Below are 18,629 nucleotides of genomic sequence, written 5' to 3'. Positions count from 1 at the left end.
TGTAAATGTATTCCCACAAGAAGCTAAATTCAGTTGATTAAATATTTCCTGATTCAGTGTTTTGATATTATGATGGAAGGTGTTATATGTGCATCATGTGGCTCAACAAAAAGGTAGTAGTGATAAGAGAGTCAGAGTACAAAGTAAACCATAAAACATGAACAAACTAATCCCCACCCCCGCTCCACTCCCAACCCTACCTACAGTAGATGTGCCACCTGACATTGCATGTACAAAGTTCAATTGATTATTCCAGCTCAAAGGCAGGTCAAATCTTTTCAAATTTCTCAAGTTTGTTTTTAAGAATAAATCTAATGATCTCTAAGTGAAGTGTATTTGTCAACTCAGTTAGCCACAGTTTACAGTAGGCACTTCTTTCTTCTTCCAAAAGAGTTTCTGTGGCAGTGAGAAAACCCAGAAGCTAGAAGGTATGTTGTGCAACTTCCAAACCTTTCGGCCCTTCTGATACTCCAAGGATGATAAATACTGGATCAGGCTTCTGGATTTTCATTTGACAGTTGAGACCAGGGAAAAGAAAATCCTGTTGCTGTTAGAAATCGATGCACAGTCGAAGAGTGTGGGTAGTCCCGGTCTCATTCAGCCACTGGAACAACAACTGAGGTTTGAAGTTTCTCTTGTTATTCTGTGCTACCTGTTATCGTTAATGTCTTCGTATTGTAGTTTTATTTCCTGATATAATAAACAAAATGTGATCTTTTACATATTGATCTCAAACTGAAGTTTTAAATAAATTGTCAGTTTAGTGAATTTTACTTTAGATCTTTTTGTTTGTTGTCGTTAAAACTTTCTTTGAAGATGTAGGATATTTGATTAAGTTTCAATCAGCACAATAGACAAATGAAATTTATTACAACTACAGTTTCATATGCTGGATATTGGTCTACAAAAGAACCTCCTCATAAGACTGTTTTTTTAACACATTGTTTAAAGTTGCTGAAGCATGATGATAATTTTTTGTCTCATCTGTGTTTGTAATTACTACAACATCAGTTTTAAACAAATGATATGAGTCTTAATGATTTAATGTGAGTGTACAAACCTCTAATTCACACAATAAATTTGATGAAATACTTTGAGGTTTGATCGAGTTTTGACTGTAATATATTCTGTTTTATGGCGCAGCATACTGAGTCATTTGTCACTGATAATAAATCCAGAAGTTACTCCGTTAAATAGTGATTTTAAAGCTGGATTAAGAGTTTCACTGGAACTGTTTTATTCTCCAGGTATGGGAGGAACGCAGTCCACACCTGAACAACCTCCATGTAAGGCTGTTTTTGTTAACACATTTTTTCTTCTTGGTGACAATTAAAAGTTGTGTACGCATGACAATATTTTTTTGTCTCCCGGTCCTAACGTCCTTAGAACAAAGCACAACCATATTTTTTCATAACTTGAACATGTCTAGTTTATGAAACGGATTGTTGTATAAAAATATTTTACTGCAAAATAACTTTTTTTTGGATGTTTTATGCATCTTACCAAAAAACAAAAATAGGTCAAATTAGGGCTTCTCCAAAAGGGACAGCTCTAGCCTTATCACATGTATCTCTGGGAATCAGAATCAGAATTTCACCAAATCTGGACAGGATGTTCACAGATAGTTATTAGTTACAATTATGCAAAGTTTTTATCAATACCATTTTTAATTTTTTAATTTTTTACACTTAAACACACATGTAGTTTAGGCGGAAATTGAAAATTGAAACAAAAATTCAAAAGGTATATCAAAGTCTGTCATTTTTTAAGTAAGGACACCAAACATTAAAATATGTAATTTTTATCTTCTTTAGACTGTTATCTCAACATAAAAGCAAGTTATTTGACTTTTCACTTGACCCTATGCTGTCACCAGCCCCTAACAGGAAACTAGTGCAGCCAGGATTTCAGGGCGATCTGGTACAATGGGGCCCTATGGATGTGTATGTGGGAGGAGGTGGCCACAAACAATTGATTAAGACTTAACAACAAGACACAATATAATTGTATTCTGTAATATATATATAATTAAACATTTTATAGTTATTCCTAATACATTTTGTCTCATATTTTCTATCTTACATATGATGACACTCAGAGTCAACCCGCTGCTTTCAACAATATTGTCACCTATGACATTGTTTCTATTTCATTCTAAAAAATTAAAGCATTGTCTTGACATCAGTTGTGAAATATTAATGAACTTAAAAACAGTATTGATATATATAACCTTGAGTTCTTAGAAATTAAATATACTTCATATAGTCTATTTGTATATCAGCTATACAGCCTGTTGTAGTTTTTTAAATGCATTTCAGTCATATAAAGATGGTGTGTAGTCACCATATCTCCTGCTTTTAAGACGAACCCTAGTTACTCCAGAGGATACACCGGATGAAGGGATAGTTTCTATAATACCATAAGTTTGATAAAGTGTTAAAAAAAAGCTACAATAGCTATTTTTGTTGAATGATTTATCAGGCAACGAATGGAGCTGGGATACAAAACAATTCTTATGATGGCGTAAATGTGTGTAAGGTAAATTAGGATAACAATCATGCAAACATGTTTATGAGAAACTTCTTTATACACTTATTTTACCTCATTATATATAATGACATTTGATTTTAAATGCTAATTACAAAGGATGATTTCCACTTAAGACAAAATGACTGTGAACCTGAGAGCTTAACACCTTGCAACTAAAAACCTTTGTGTCACACTAAGCATCCCCTGGAGACAAAGTTTGACCTCTTACCTCACAGGAGCTTTAAGGAAACAATTGCTGCAGAAAATAACCATCAACAAAGTCAACCAACCAAACATCACAAACAAATCAAGACATCACAACCAAATCAAGACATCACAACTAAATCAAGACAACACAACTAAATCAAGACACCACAACTAAATCAAGACAACACAACTAAATCAAGACATCACAACTAAATCAAGACATCACAACTAAATCAAGACATCACAACCAAATCAAGACACCACAACCAAATCAATACACCACAACCAAATCAAGACATCACAACCAAATCAAGACATCACAACCAAATCAAGACATCATAACTAAATCAAGACACCATAACCAAATCAAGACATCACAACCAAATCAAGACATCACAACCAAATCAAGACACCACAACCAAATCAAGACACCACAACCAAATCAAGACATCACAACTACGTCAAGACATCACAACCAAATCAAGACACCACAACCAAATCAAGACACCACAACCAAATCAAGACATCACAACTACGTCAAGACATCACAACCAAATCAAGACACCACAACTAAATCAAGACACCACAACCAAATCAAGACACCACAACTAAATCAAGACACCACAACCAAATCAAGACATCATAACTAAATCAAGACATCACAACTACTACTTGGTTGTGTTTTCTTGATTTGGTTGTGTTGTCTTTGGTTATGTTGTCTTGATTTAGTTATGGTGTCTTGATTTAGTTATGGTGTCTTGATTTGGTTATGTTGTCTTGATTTGGTTGTGTTGTCTTTGGTTATGGTGTCTTGATTTAGTTATGGTGTCTTGATTTGGTTATGTTGTCTTGATTTGGTTGTGTTATCTTTGGTTGTGGTGTCTTGATTTGGTTATGTTGTCTTGATTTGGTTGTGTTGTCTTTGGTTATGGTGTCTTGATTAAGTTATGGTGTCTTGATTTGGTTATGTTGTCTTGATTTGGTTTTGTTGTCTTTGGTTGTGTTTTCTTGATTTGGTTGTGTTGTCTTGATTTGGTTATGTTGTCTTGATTTGGTTGTGTTATCTTTGGTTGTGTTGTCTTTGGTTGTGGTGTCTTGATTTGGTTATATTGTCTTTGGTTGTGTTTTCTTGATTTGGTTGTGTTGTCTTTGGTTGTGGTGTCTTGATTTAGTTATGGTGTCTTGATTTGGTTGTATTGTCTTTGATTGTGGTGTCTTGATTTGGTTATGTTGTCTTGATTTGGTTGTGTTGTCTTTGGTTGTGTTGTCTTTGGTTGTGGAGTCTTGATTTGGTTATGTTGTCTTGATTTGGTTGTGTTGTCTTTGGTTGTGGTGTCTTGATTTAGTTATGGTGTCTTGATTTGGTTATGTTGTCTTGATTTGGTTGTGTTATCTTTGGTTGTGGTGTCTTGATTTGGTTGTGTTGTCTTGATTTGGTTGTGGTGTCTTGATTTGGTTGTGTTATCTTTGGTTGTATTGTCTTTGGTTGTGTTGTCTTGATTTGGTTGTGGTGTCTTGATTTGGTTGTGTTATCTTTGGTTGTGTTGTCTTGATTTAGTTGTGTTATCTTTGGTTGTGGTGTCTTCATTTAGTTATGGTGTCTTGATTTGGTTATGTTGTCTTGATTTGGTTGTGTTATCTTTGGTTGTGGTGTCTTGATTTAGTTATGGTGTCTTGATTTGGTTATGTTGTCTTGATTTGGTTGTGTTATCTTTGGTTGTGTTGTCTTTGGTTGTGGTGTCTTGATTTGGTTGTGTTATCTTTGGTTGTGTTGTCTTTGGTTATGGTGTCTTGATTTGGTTATGCTGTCTTGATTTGGTTGTGTTATCTTTGGTTGTATTGTCTTTGGTTGTGGTGTCTTGATTTGGTTGTGTTATCATTGGTTGTGTTGTCTTTGGTTATGGTGTCTTGATTTGGTTGTGTTGTCTTTGGTTGTGTTATCTTTGGTTGTGTTGTCTTTGGTTGTGGTGTCTTGATTTAGTTATGGTGTCTTGATTTGGTTATGTTGTCTTGATTTGGTTGTGTTATCTTTGGTTGTGTTGTCTTTTGTTGTGGTGTCTTGATTTGGTTGTGTTGTCTTTGGTTGTGTTTTCTTGATTTGGTTGTGTTGTCTTTGGTTATGGTGTCTTGATTTAGTTATGGTGTCTTGATTTGGTTGTGTTGTCTTTGGTTATGGTGTCTTGATTTAGTTATGGTGTCTTGATTTGGTTGTATTGTCTTTGGTTGTGGTGTCTTGATTTGGTTGTGTTGTCTTTGGTTGTGGTGTCTTGATTTGGTTGTGTTATCTTTGGTTGTGTTGTCTTTGGTTGTGGTGTCTTTGGTTGTGTTGTCTTTGGTTATGTTGTCTTGATTTGGTTGTGTTATCTTTGGTTGTATTGTCTTTGGTTGTGGTGTCTTGATTTAGTTGTATTGTCTTTGGTTATGTTGTCTTGATTTGGTTGTGTTGTCTTTGGTTGTGTTGTCTTTGGTTGTGTTGTCTTTGGTTGTGGTGTCTTGATTTGGTTGTGTTGTCTTTGGTTGTGGTTGTGGTGTCTTGATTTGGTTGTGGTGTCTTGATTTGGTTATGTTGTCTTGATTTGGTTGTGGTGTCTTGATTTGGTTGTGGTGTCTTGATTTGGTTATGTTGTCTTGATTTGGTTGTGTTATCTTTGGTTGTGTTGTCTTTGGTTGTGTTGTCTTGATTTGGTTGTGGTGTCTTGATTTGGTTGTGGTGTCTTGATTTGGTTGTGGTGTCTTGATTTGGTTATGTTGTCTTGATTTGGTTATGTTGTCTTGATTTGATTGTGGTGTCTTGATTTGGTTATGTTGTCTTTGGTTGTGGTTATGTTGTCTTGATTTGGTTATGTTGTCTTGATTTGGTTATGTTGTCTTGATTTGGTTGTGGTGTCTTGATTTGGTTGTGTTGTCTTTGGTTGTGGTTGTGGTGTGTTGATTTGGTTGTGGTGTCTTGATTTGGTTATGTTGTCTTGATTTGGTTGTGTTGTCTTGATTTGGTTATGTTGTCTTGATTTGGTTGTGATGTCTTGATTTGGTTGTGTTGTCTTTGGTTGTGGTTGTGGTGTCTTGATTTGGTTGTGGTGTCTTGATTTGGTTATGTTGTCTTGATTTGGTTGTGGTGTCTTGATTTGGTTGTGGTGTCTTGATTTGGTTATGTTGTCTTGATTTGGTTATGTTGTCTTGATTTGGTTGTGTTGTCTTGATTTGGTTATGTTGTCTTGATTTGGTTGTGTTGTCTTGATTTGGTTATGTTATCTTGATTTGGTTGTGTTGTATTGATTTGGTTGTGGTGTCTTGATTTGTTTATGTTGTCTTGATTTGGTTGTGGTGTCTTGATTTGGTTGTGTTGTCTTTGGTTGTGGTGTCTTGATTTGGTTGTGGTGTCTTGATTTGGTTGTGTTGTCTTGATTTGGTTATGTTGTCTTGATTTGGTTGTGTTATCTTTGGTTGTGTTGTCTTTGGTTGTGGTGTCTTGATTTGGTTGTATTGTCTTTGGTTGTGTTTTCTTGATTTGGTTGTGTTGTCTTTGGTTATGGTGTCTTGATTTAGTTATGGTGTCTTGATTTGGTTGTGTTGTCTTTGGTTATGGTGTCTTGATTTAGTTATGGTGTCTTGATTTGGTTGTATTGTCTTTGGTTGTGGTGTCTTGATTTGGTTGTGTTGTCTTTGGTTGTGGTGTATTGATTTGGTTGTGTTATCTTTGGTTGTGTTGTCTTTGGTTGTGGTGTCTTTGGTTGTGTTGTCTTTGGTTATGTTGTCTTGATTTGGTTGTGTTATCTTTGGTTGTATTGTCTTTGGTTATGTTGTCTTAATTTGGTTGTGTTGTCTTGATTTGGTTGTGGTGTCTTGATTTGGTTGTGTTGTCTTGATTTGGTTGTGGTGTCTTGATTTGGTTATGTTGTCTTGATTTGGTTATGTTGTCTTGATTTGGTTGTGGTGTCTTGATTTGATTATGTTGTCTTTGGTTGTGGTTATGTTGTCTTGATTTGGTTGTGTTGTCTTGATTTGGTTATGTTGTCTTGATTTGGTTGTGTTGTCTTGATTTGGTTGTGTTGTCTTTGGTTGTGGTTGTGGTGTCTTGATTTGGTTGTGGTGTCTTGATTTGGTTATGTTGTCTTGATTTGGTTGTGGTGTCTTGATTTGGTTGTGGTGTCTTGATTTGGTTATGTTGTCTTGATTTGGTTGTGTTATCTTTGGTTGTGTTGTCTTTGGTTGTGTTGTCTTGATTTGGTTGTGGTGTCTTGATTTGGTTGTGGTGTCTTGATTTGGTTGTGGTGTCTTGATTTGGTTATGTTGTCTTCATTTGGTTATGTTGTCTTGATTTGATTGTGGTGTCTTGATTTGGTTATGTTGTCTTTGGTTGTGGTTATGTTGTCTTGATTTGGTTATGTTGTCTTGATTTGGTTATGTTGTCTTGATTTGGTTGTGGTGTCTTGATTTGGTTGTGTTGTCTTTGGTTGTGGTTGTGGTGTGTTGATTTGGTTGTGGTGTCTTGATTTGGTTATGTTGTCTTGATTTGGTTGTGTTGTCTTGATTTGGTTATGTTGTCTTGATTTGGTTGTGATGTCTTGATTTGGTTGTGTTGTCTTTGGTTGTGGTTGTGGTGTCTTGATTTGGTTGTGGTGTCTTGATTTGGTTATGTTGTCTTGATTTGGTTGTGGTGTCTTGATTTGGTTGTGGTGTCTTGATTTGGTTATGTTGTCTTGATTTGGTTATGTTGTCTTGATTTGGTTGTGTTGTCTTGATTTGGTTATGTTGTCTTGATTTGGTTGTGTTGTCTTGATTTGGTTATGTTGTCTTGATTTGGTTGTGTTGTATTGATTTGGTTGTGGTGTCTTGATTTGTTTATGTTGTCTTGATTTGGTTGTGGTGTCTTGATTTGGTTGTGTTGTCTTTGGTTGTGGTGTCTTGATTTGGTTGTGTTGTCTTGATTTGGTTATGTTGTCTTGATTTGGTTGTGTTATCTTTGGTTGTGTTGTCTTTGGTTGTGGTGTCTTGATTTGGTTGTATTGTCTTTGGTTGTGTTTTCTTGATTTGGTTGTGTTGTCTTTGGTTATGGTGTCTTGATTTAGTTATGGTGTCTTGATTTGGTTGTGTTGTCTTTGGTTATGGTGTCTTGATTTAGTTATGGTGTCTTGATTTGGTTGTATTGTCTTTGGTTGTGGTGTCTTGATTTGGTTGTGTTGTCTTTGGTTGTGGTGTATTGATTTGGTTGTGTTATCTTTGGTTGTGTTGTCTTTGGTTGTGGTGTCTTTGGTTGTGTTGTCTTTGGTTATGTTGTCTTGATTTGGTTGTGTTATCTTTGGTTGTATTGTCTTTGGTTATGTTGTCTTAATTTGGTTGTGGTGTCTTGATTTGGTTATGTTGTCTTGATTTGGTTGTGGTGTCTTGATTTGGTTGTGTTGTCTTGATTTGGTTGTGGTGTCTTGATTTGGTTATGTTGTCTTGATTTGGTTATGTTGTCTTGATTTGGTTGTGGTGTCTTGATTTGATTATGTTGTCTTTGGTTGTGGTTATGTTGTCTTGATTTGGTTGTGTTGTCTTGATTTGGTTATGTTGTCTTGATTTGGTTGTGTTGTCTTGATTTGGTTGTGTTGTCTTTGGTTGTGGTTGTGGTGTCTTGATTTGGTTGTGGTGTCTTGATTTGGTTATGTTGTCTTGATTTGGTTATGTTGTCTTGATTTGGTTGTGGTGTCTTGATTTGGTTGTGTTGTCTTTGGTTGTGGTTGTGGTGTCTTGATTTGGTTGTGGTGTCTTGATTTGGTTATGTTGTCTTGATTTGGTTGTGTTGTCTTGATTTGGTTATGTTGTCTTGATTTGGTTGTGATGTCTTGATTTGGTTGTGTTGTCTTTGGTTGTGGTTGTGGTGTCTTGATTTGGTTGTGGTGTCTTGATTTGGTTATGTTGTCTTGATTTGGTTTTGGTGTCTTGATTTGGTTGTGGTGTCTTGATTTGGTTATGTTGTCTTGATTTGGTTGTGTTGTCTTGATTTGGTTGTGTTGTCTTGATTTGGTTATGTTGTCTTGATTTGTTTATGTTGTCTTGATTTGGTTGTGGTGTCTTGATTTGGTTGTGTTGTCTTTGGTTGTGGTGTCTTGATTTGGTTGTGTTGTCTTGATTTGGTTGTGGTGTCTTGATTTGGTTGTGTTGTCTTGATTTGGTTGTGGTGTCTTGATTTGGTTGTGTTGTCTTTATTTGGTTGTGGTGTCTTGATTTGGTTGTGTTGTATTGATTTGGTTGTGTTGTCTTGATTTGGTTGTGGTGTGTTGATTTGGTTGTGTTGTATTGATTTGGTTGTGGTGTCTTGATTTGGTTGTGTTGTCTTGATTTGGTTGTGGTGTCTTGATTTGGTTGTGGTGTCTTGATTTGGTTATGTTGTCTTGAGTTGGTTGTGTTGTCTTGATTTGGTTATGTTGTCTTGATTTGGTTGTGGTGTCTTGATTTGGTTGTGTTGTATTGATTTGGTTGTGTTGTCTTGATTTGGTTGTGGTGTCTTGATTTGGTTGTGTTGTATTGATTTGGTTGTGGTGTCTTGATTTGGTTGTGGTGTCTTGATTTGGTTGTGGTGTCTTGATTTGGTTATGTTGTCTTGATTTGGTTATGTTGTCTTGATTTGGTTGTGTTGTCTTTGGTTGTGGTGTCTTGATTTGGTTGTGTTGTCTTGATTTGGTTGTGTTGTCTTGATTTGGTTATGTTGTCTTGATTTGGTTGTGTTATCTTGATTTGGTTATGTTGTCTTGATTTGGTTGTGATGTCTTGATTTGGTTGTGTTGTCTTGATTTGGTTATGTTGTCTTGATTTGGTTGTGATGTCTTGATTTGGTTGTGTTGTCTTTGGTTATGTTGTCTTGATTTGGTTGTGTTGTCTTGATTTGGTTGTGTTGTCTTGATTTGGTTATGTTGTCTTGATTTGGTTGTGATGTCTTGATTTGGTTGTGGTGTCTTGATTTGGTTATGTTGTCTTGATTTGGTTGTGTTGTCTTGATTTGGTTGTGATGTCTTGATTTGGTTGTGTTGTCTTGATTTGGTTGTGGTGTCTTGATTTGGTTGTGGTGTCTTGATTTGGTTATGTTGTCTTGATTTGGTTGTGTTGTCTTTGGTTGTGGTGTCTTGATTTGGTTGTGGTGTCTTGATTTGGTTATGTTGTCTTGATTTGGTTGTGTTGTCTTTGGTTGTGGTGTCTTGATTTCGTTTTGTTGTCTTGATTTGGTTATGTTGTCTTGATTTGGTTGTGGTGTCTTAATTTAGTTATGGTGTCTTGATTTGGTTATGTTGTCTTGATTTGGTTGTGTTGTCTTTGGTTGTGGTGTCTTGATTTGGTTGTGATGTCTTGATTTGGTTATGTTGTCTTGATTTGGTTGTGTTGTCTTGATTTGGTTATGTTGTCTTGATTTGGTTGTGTTGTCTTGATTTGGTTAAGTTGTCTTTATTTGGTTGTGTTGTCTTTGGTTGTGTTGTCTTGATTTGGTTATGTTGTCTTGATTTGGTTGTGGTGTCTTAATTTAGTTATGGTGTCTTTATTTGGTTATGTTGTCTTGATTTGGTTGTGTTGTCTTGATTTGGTTAAGTTGTCTTTATTTGGTTGTGGTGTCTTGATTTGGTTATGTTGTCTTGATTTGGTTGTGGTGTCTTAATTTAGTTATGGTGTCTTGATTTGGTTATGTTGTCTTGATTTGGTTGTGGTGTCTTGATTTGGTTGTGTTGTCTTTGGTTGTGGTTGTGGTGTGTTGATTTGGTTGTGGTGTCTTGATTTGGTTATGTTGTCTTGATTTGGTTGTGTTGTCTTGATTTGGTTATGTTGTCTTGATTTGGTTGTGATGTCTTGATTTGGTTGTGTTGTCTTTGGTTGTGGTTGTGGTGTCTTGATTTGGTTGTGGTGTCTTGATTTGGTTATGTTGTCTTGATTTGGTTATGGTGTCTTGATTTGGTTGTGGTGTCTTGATTTGGTTATGTTGTCTTGATTTGGTTATGTTGTCTTGATTTGGTTGTGTTGTCTTGATTTGGTTATGTTGTCTTGATTTGGTTGTGATGTCTTGATTTGGTTGTGTTGTCTTTGGTTATGTTGTCTTGATTTGGTTGTGTTGTCTTGATTTGGTTGTGGTGTCTTGATTTGGTTGTGGTGTCTTGATTTGGTTATGTTGTCTTGATTTGGTTGTGTTGTCTTGATTTGGTTATGTTGTCTTGATTTGGTTGTGGTGTCTTGATTTGGTTGTGTTGTATTGATTTGGTTGTGTTGTCTTGATTTGGTTGTGGTGTCTTGATTTGGTTGTGTTGTATTGATTTGGTTGTGGTGTCTTGATTTGGTTGTGTTGTCTTGATTTGGTTGTGGTGTCTTGATTTGGTTGTGTTGTCTTGATTTGGTTGTGGTGTCTTGATTTGGTTATGTTGTCTTGATTTGGTTATGTTGTCTTGATTTGGTTATGTTGTCTTGATTTGGTTGTGTTGTCTTTGGTTGTGGTGTCTTGATTTGGTTGTGTTGTCTTGATTTGGTTGTGTTGTCTTGATTTGGTTATGTTGTCTTGATTTGGTTGTGTTATCTTGATTTGGTTATGTTGTCTTGATTTGGTTGTGATGTCTTGATTTGGTTGTGTTGTCTTGATTTGGTTATGTTGTCTTGATTTGGTTGTGATGTCTTGATTTGGTTGTGTTGTCTTTGGTTATGTTGTCTTGATTTGGTTGTGTTGTCTTGATTTGGTTGTGTTGTCTTGATTTGGTTATGTTGTCTTGATTTGGTTGTGATGTCTTGATTTGGTTGTGGTGTCTTGATTTGGTTATGTTGTCTTGATTTGGTTGTGTTGTCTTGATTTGGTTGTGATGTCTTGATTTGGTTGTGTTGTCTTGATTTGGTTGTGGTGTCTTGATTTGGTTGTGGTGTCTTGATTTGGTTATGTTGTCTTGATTTGGTTGTGTTGTCTTTGGTTGTGGTGTCTTGATTTGGTTGTGGTGTCTTGATTTGGTTATGTTGTCTTGATTTGGTTGTGTTGTCTTTGGTTGTGGTGTCTTGATTTCGTTATGTTGTCTTGATTTGGTTATGTTGTCTTGATTTGGTTGTGGTGTCTTAATTTAGTTATGGTGTCTTGATTTGGTTATGTTGTCTTGATTTGGTTGTGTTGTCTTTGGTTGTGGTGTCTTGATTTGGTTGTGATGTCTTGATTTGGTTATGTTGTCTTGATTTGGTTGTGTTGTCTTGATTTGGTTATGTTGTCTTGATTTGGTTGTGTTGTCTTGATTTGGTTAAGTTGTCTTTATTTGGTTGTGGTGTCTTGATTTGGTTATGTTGTCTTGATTTGGTTGTGGTGTCTTAATTTAGTTATGGTGTCTTGATTTGGTTATGTTGTCTTGATTTGGTTGTGTTGTCTTTGGTTGTGTTGTCTTTGGTTCTGTTGTCCTGACTTGGTTGTTATCTTTCTTTGGTTGGTTAACCTTGTTGATGGTTATTTTCTGCAGCAGTTGTTTTCTTAAAGCTCCTGGGAGGATTGTTTTGGTTGGTTATGGAGCTCACTTAAACTTATACTGATATCGTGAAATGGTTTACAAAAGCAAACAAGACCTTAAGATAGAAGATATTTTCTTCTGTGAAGTTATTCTTATTCGTTACTGCTTTCAGCGGGTTGGTGTCATTTTCTACAGCCAAGATTCAGAGTTAGGGATATATTTGACGGCTCAAACTTGGCAGAAGGAGATTTTTCATCAGTAAACACAACTTACACAAGCACAGGACAAGATCAGCAAAGAGGTAAGAGGTAAAACTTTGTCTCCAGGGGATGCTTAGTGTGACACAAAGGTTTTTAGTTGCAAGGTGTTAAGCTCTCAGGTTCACAGTCATTTTATCTTAAGTGGAAATCATCCTTTGTAATTAGCATTTAAAATCAAATGTCATTATATATAATGAGGTAAAATAAGTGTATAAAGAAGTTTCTCATAAACATGTTTGCATGATTGTTATCCTAATTTACCTTACACACATTTACGCCATCATAAGAATTGTTTTGTATCCCAGCTCCATTGGTTGCCTGATAAATCATTCAACAAAAATAGCTATTGTAGCTTTTTTTAACACTTTATCAAACTTAGGGTATTATAAAAACTATCCCTTCATCCTGTGTATCCTCTGGAGAAACTAGGGTTCTTCTTAAAAGCAGGAGATATGGTGACTACACACCATCTTTATATGTCTGAAATGCATTAAAAAAACTACAACAGGCTTTATAGCTGATATACAAATAGACTATATGATGTATATTTAATTTCTAAGAACTCAAGGTTATATATATCAATACTGTTTTTTAGTTCATTAATATTTCACAACTGATGTCAAGACAATGCTTTAATTTTTTAGAATGAAATAGAAACAATGTCATAGGTGACAATATTGTTGAAAGCAGCGGGTTGACTCTGAGTGTCATCATAGAAATCATATGTAAGATAGAAAATATGAGACAAAATGTTTTAGGAATAACTATAAAATGTTTAATTATATATATATTACAGAATACAATTATATTGTGTCTTGTTGTTAAGTCTTAATTTATTGTTTGTGGCCACCTCCTCCCACATACACATCCATAGGGCCCCATTGTACCAGATCGCCCTGAAATCCTGGCTGCACTAGTTTCCTGTTAGGGGCTGGTGACAGCATAGGGTCAAGTGAAAAGTCAAATAACTTGCTTTTATGTTGAGATAACAGTCTAAAGAAGATAAAAATTACATATTTTACAGTTTGGTGTCCTTACTTAAAAAATGACAGACTTTGATATACATACCTTTTGAATTTTGTTTCAATTTTCAATTTCCGCCTAAACTACATGTGTGTTTAAGTGTAAAAAATTAAAAAATTAAAAATGGTATTGATAAAAACTTAATAATAATTGTAACTAATAACTATCTGTGAACATCCTGTCCAAATTTGGTGAAATTCTGATTCTGATTCCCAGAGATACATGTGATAAGGCTAGAGCTGTCCCTTTTGGAGAAGCCCTAATTTGACCTATTTTCGTTTTTTGTTAAGATACATAAAACATCCAAAAAAAGTTATTTTGCAGTAAAATATTTTTATACAACCATCCGTTTCATAAACTAGACATGTTCAAGTTATGAAAAAATATGGTCGTGCTTTGTTCTACCTCGGGTAGGGGTATCTCGAAAACTAAAGCCTTTTTGGGGGGTTTGTTCCTCTACTAATTATGGTCCGCACCAGGACGTGAACCTGTGACCCTCTGGTTCCCAACCCAAGTCCCTACAGACTGAGCTCTGCCTAACCCTCTGGATTTTTTTTTTATTTGCCGACCTGTGTACTACTCGAAATCAGTCTTGGTCTGAAGATAATTTGATTTTTATCCTCCCGGTTCCGGCCGAAACGTTCCTGGTGTTACAGTCTAATTGAGTGACACGCCCCCGGCACACATGATGATGATTTTTCATTGATCTATATGGTCTTGTCTACATCTCGTCCTGCCTTGGTCTTAGTCTTGACTCGGTCTCAATCCTTAAATGTCTTGTTCTTGTCTTGGTCTCGGACCACTCTGGTCTCTGGCCTCGGTTAGTGTGGTCTTGACTACACCAGTTCTGTGTACCGAACCCCTGCCTGGATTAAAGGACTGTCTTTTTAATGCTGCCGCAATTGCTTCCATATTCTGTCTGTCATTGTGTCAGCCATGTCTGAGGCTAGAAGTAGATCATTTGTAACTTTAACTAGTGCATCTGGAGAACCTTAAGAACCTCCACATAAGACGTTTTTTTTTAACACATTGTTCCTTGTCGAGAAAATTAAAAGTTGTTGAAGCATGATGATCATTTTTTGTTTTGTCTGTGCATCTTCTCTTGTGTATTTTTCAGTTCTTTCCACACCATGGAGGACAATAAACTGGAAGTAAGTGTTCCTTCACCTTATCAATGTGATTGTTTTTCACTTACATCCTAATTAAATCTCAAAATTTTTCATGGAAGCTGGGCGTCAAACAGAAATGGAAACTCTGTTAAGTCTGTAATCTTGTGAAACGCTTCCTTCCCCAAATAGAGACTACCAGAACCCTCTGCAGTATGTTGAAAGCTACAAACTTCCGTCAGAAGGAAAGCAGATCAGGATTCTTCTTCATGGGCCCGTTGGAGCTGGAAAGTCCAGTTTCATCAACTCCGTCCAAAGTGTCTTACATGGCAGAATATACGTTCAGGCCTTGTCAGACACTGGCTTTAAATACAGTTTCACCGAAAAGGTATGAAGACTTTGTGTTTAATTGTTAAGTCACTATGAGACACGACAGATGACCTTGACTTTCTGGCTTTAAATTTTGCAGCTGCAGAAGGAGAAATGGATCCAGTATTTTCCTTACGTCAACAATTAACTGCATTGTTCTCCATATGTCAGTATACGGCCTACAAGATCCAGAAATTGGACCAGAGGTCCTTTTACCCTTTTGTCTTCAATGACATCATGGGTCTGAGCCCAATAAATGGTGTCCTGGTGGACGATGTTAAACTGGCTTTGATGGGACACGTGAAGGAAGGTTACAAGGTTCAGTATCTGGAAACTTTTCTGGTTTTTGTCCCTCAAAAAATATTGTTATATTGAATAACATATATGATTTAAACATGAAAGAGGTGTCCTTCAACTGTATTAAAAATGTGTTTTCCAGTTCAACATTGAATCTAAGTTGTCAGATGCTGATCCACACTACATCAAATCTCCAACAGATAACGACAAAGTGCACATTCTGGTTTGTGTAATAAATGCTGACAATTTAACTCTGATGCATCAAGCCACTCTGCAGCAGATTCGAGAGATTAGAGGGAAAGCCAGTGAACTGGGTAAGAATATATCTCTCAAAGGGGTTTCCAATATATTAATGTTTTTTTTATTTTCTTGAAGTTCCAAACAGCAGCTCACTGGTTTTCTGTTTCTCTATCAGGGATTCCTCAAGTCGTCATTCTAACCAAGATTGATAAAGCATATCCTGAACTCAAAGAAAATCTGAGGAATGTCTACAAGGTTGCTTCCCTGAAGAAGAAGGTATGTTTAATAAGTGATAGAAATAATTTTTACAGAGGGAATCATAGATGAGTCCTTTGCAACAAGTCATCCGGTTATAATCAAACTTTACAGAGTTTTGTCTGTATCCCCATTTCCAGATAATTTCAGGAGGACTACTCCTGAAATTTGTCTGACCTGGCTGTTCACATATGTACCTTAAACTAGAGACTATCCCTGTCAGACGAGGGGGACGGGGGGTCTCGAATGAGACGTACCCACCAACAGAGTGCTATAAACGGTGTATTAAAAACAAATCCCCCGTGAACTGCAATTTAAAAAATACAAACATACACCTCCCACATTAATTGGCTAGCGACATCACCAGTCGCTGCACGTCACTACCCAATGCCGCAGCGCCAGACTTAAGCATGGCCCACCCTTCAAGACGCAAAGGTTGGGTGTGACAGGACAGAGGTCGCTCAGAAGGCCCGACCACAGTCAGCCCACTGCCACAGGGGCACAGTAAATAATACTTCAAATTAGTGGTGGCATCAAGAACCCGTTCCCCTTAAAACGTGCCTGTAGTCACATCCAGGCGGTAAATGTACAAGAACATGTGGTGGCCGCACAAATCCTTGAGGGGCCGGCACTCCCCCACAAGTCGGATAATTCTCGGGTACCTTCACCAGAAAAGCTGGAGTCACATGCCAGATGATACCGGCAACAGTTGGTAGGACTCCCGCAGCTATCGTTCATTGACAGAAATTGCGGGTCCCCTGCAGCCCAACAGCATGCGATAGGCCTGCAGACTCAGTGTCAGTGGAGGGCTGGGGTCGTGACTGGCCACCTGGCCTGCAGGTGTCCCTTTGGGCCTAGTCCCAGGCACAGGAGACACCTCAGTACATCAGTGTGGAGACCCCCAGGGCTGTTCATGATGCACAAGGCTACAGGGGGCAGCAGCAGGTCAGGGGTGGCATATTGTCAGGACTGAGACAAGGGCTTGGGTGGCCCCTGGTCACTGCTTGCTTGTCTACCTCATCTAAACTTACCCTGCCGAGACGCCTCTAGATGGTCCCTCAGATCCCCCTGATCCCAGCCAGTCTGCGGTTGTATTGGCTGTGGCTGAGGCCGACCCCTCACGCTCTCACAGATGGCCCTGCTCATGGACCACGTAGTGGTGTGTCTTAAAGAAGTATCCACTTCACTGCCCCAGTGGGATAGTCCCCGTACATATGGAATATTTAACTCTAGAGATAGTCTCTTCACTCAGAGAACCAAGGTTTCAATGTAACCAAATCTTTTTATTCACACAGATGGAGCAGTTCAGTGCAGATGTTGGAATCCCAATGAACTGCATGTTCCCTGTGAAGAACTACTCTGAAGAAATCGAGCTCAACAGTGACACGGACTGCCTGATCCTGAGCGCGCTGAGAAACATCATCAACTTCGGAGGAGACTGCGTCAACTTCCGCACGAATCCCTCAGGACGTTTAGACTGATATGTTTGAACACAACATTAAAAGTCTTATTACCATAAAGGATTGACATATTAATGAACTCTGGCTACCAATATATTTCTAGCTCTATATTCTTATTCCAATTGTGTGTCTTGGTATGATATACAGTGAGAAAAAACAAAACCTTTTCTCCTTCAGTTAAAGGGATACTTCAGCCGTTGAAACATGAATCTGTGTTGACATTGGGTCATATATGTAGAAATGTGAAATACATTTTGAAGTTGGTGCCTTCTTGGCCGTGAAAAGGCAGAAAGTGTCTTTTTGGCTCATGTTGATGAAAGACACCAAATCCCAGAATGCACAGCAGGTCTTGTGCCTCGGCTGCAGCAGCCGCCTCCTGTTCCTCCGGTTATATTGCGGCTCGTAGAGATAGCCACAAACATCCGATTCGAGCACAAGACCTTCAAAATCCCCTTCATCCATATCAGTTTGAAGTTGAAACATACTTTCCGCCATCGTCGGTTCTTCTCATCTTTCTCCACAGAGCCTGTTAGCATAGCTTCCAAGCAATATGGCGGACGTTGCGTTTAGACTCTGGGAGTGAGTTCCCACCCACTGATCTGTAATAGGTCTGTAGTTTCAGTGCCATCAGTCTGGATCTGATGTTTGAACATTATACTGTCTAAAGAACGGTCTGAATACTTCTCCTCTCACCACCAGCGAGGTCAATAAATCACTTGTTTGTTACTACCATGGGTGAAAGTAGTTTTATTTCTGCCTAATGAAGAAAAAAAACAGTTATTTAAAAAATAAAAAAAAGAGCTTAATAAAGTCAGTTCATGCACAGTGGCCGAATTGAAACAGCACAACTCATTGTGAAAAGAATAAACTATCGCCTACAAATAACTTCAGGTCAAACCAAAGACGTGTGTGACTTTCTGTGTTGAGTTTTGCTTTCGATATTGTGTCTTAAAGAGCTGGTCAGGATTCGTCTTCAAGTTTTGCTTCCTCAAAAGTGAACTCATTCCCACGGAAGAAGCCTGAGGAGAAATACAGATTTATTCAAAAAGACAGAAAGCCTTTCAGAAAATCCTTTAAAACTCAGTGTTTTGATGTTACAATGGAAGATGTGATAGGTTATCGATATTGGAGTGTCATGTAATATTACGGGGCAGCAGTAGCTCAGTCTGCAGGGACTTGTGTTGGGAACCAGAGGGTCACTGGTTCAAGTTTCGATGCGGACAAAAATATGGAAATTAGTCTGGTGGCTCGAGAGGTGTCAGGTCACGTCCTCAGTACTTGATCAAGGCAGAATTTCCCCTGAAGATTCATTAAATAATGACAGTTAAACTATACATTGCACACAGAGTCTGATGCGTTTATTATGCTATTAACTGTGACAATTCACAGTATGAGAAAAAGGAGGAGAGTTTCACCTGTTGATGAAGGAGAGTTTCACCTGTTCCTAAAGGA

At 37.5% G+C, this 18,629-nt stretch overlaps 1 protein-coding gene across 2 annotated transcripts; it reads left to right on the top strand.

Moving 5' to 3' along the window:
* The first annotated feature begins 227 nt into the window (after nt 1-227).
* LOC132985474 (interferon-induced protein 44-like) lies at nt 228-17,906 on the top strand. 2 transcript variants are annotated; one of them, XM_061052882.1, is made up of 8 exons: nt 228-428; nt 1,248-1,286; nt 14,568-14,601; nt 14,749-14,944; nt 15,097-15,243; nt 15,365-15,536; nt 15,638-15,738; nt 17,013-17,906. In XM_061052882.1, the coding sequence occupies exons 2-8, from the start codon at nt 1,250-1,252 to the stop codon at nt 17,196-17,198; spliced, it is 873 nt and encodes a 290-aa protein (XP_060908865.1). In that variant the 5' UTR covers nt 228-428; nt 1,248-1,249; the 3' UTR covers nt 17,199-17,906. The 2 variants fall into 2 exon arrangements, with proteins under 2 accessions (XP_060908865.1, XP_060908864.1); XM_061052881.1 differs by having other exon boundaries at nt 229-621.
* The last annotated feature ends 723 nt before the right edge of the window (nt 17,907-18,629 follow it).

Source organism: Labrus mixtus, chromosome 12 (genome assembly GCF_963584025.1).
Source record: "Labrus mixtus chromosome 12, fLabMix1.1, whole genome shotgun sequence".
Classification (NCBI taxonomy): Eukaryota; Metazoa; Chordata; class Actinopteri; order Labriformes; family Labridae; genus Labrus; species Labrus mixtus.
This window is presented reverse-complemented; position numbering and strand designations above follow the sequence as displayed.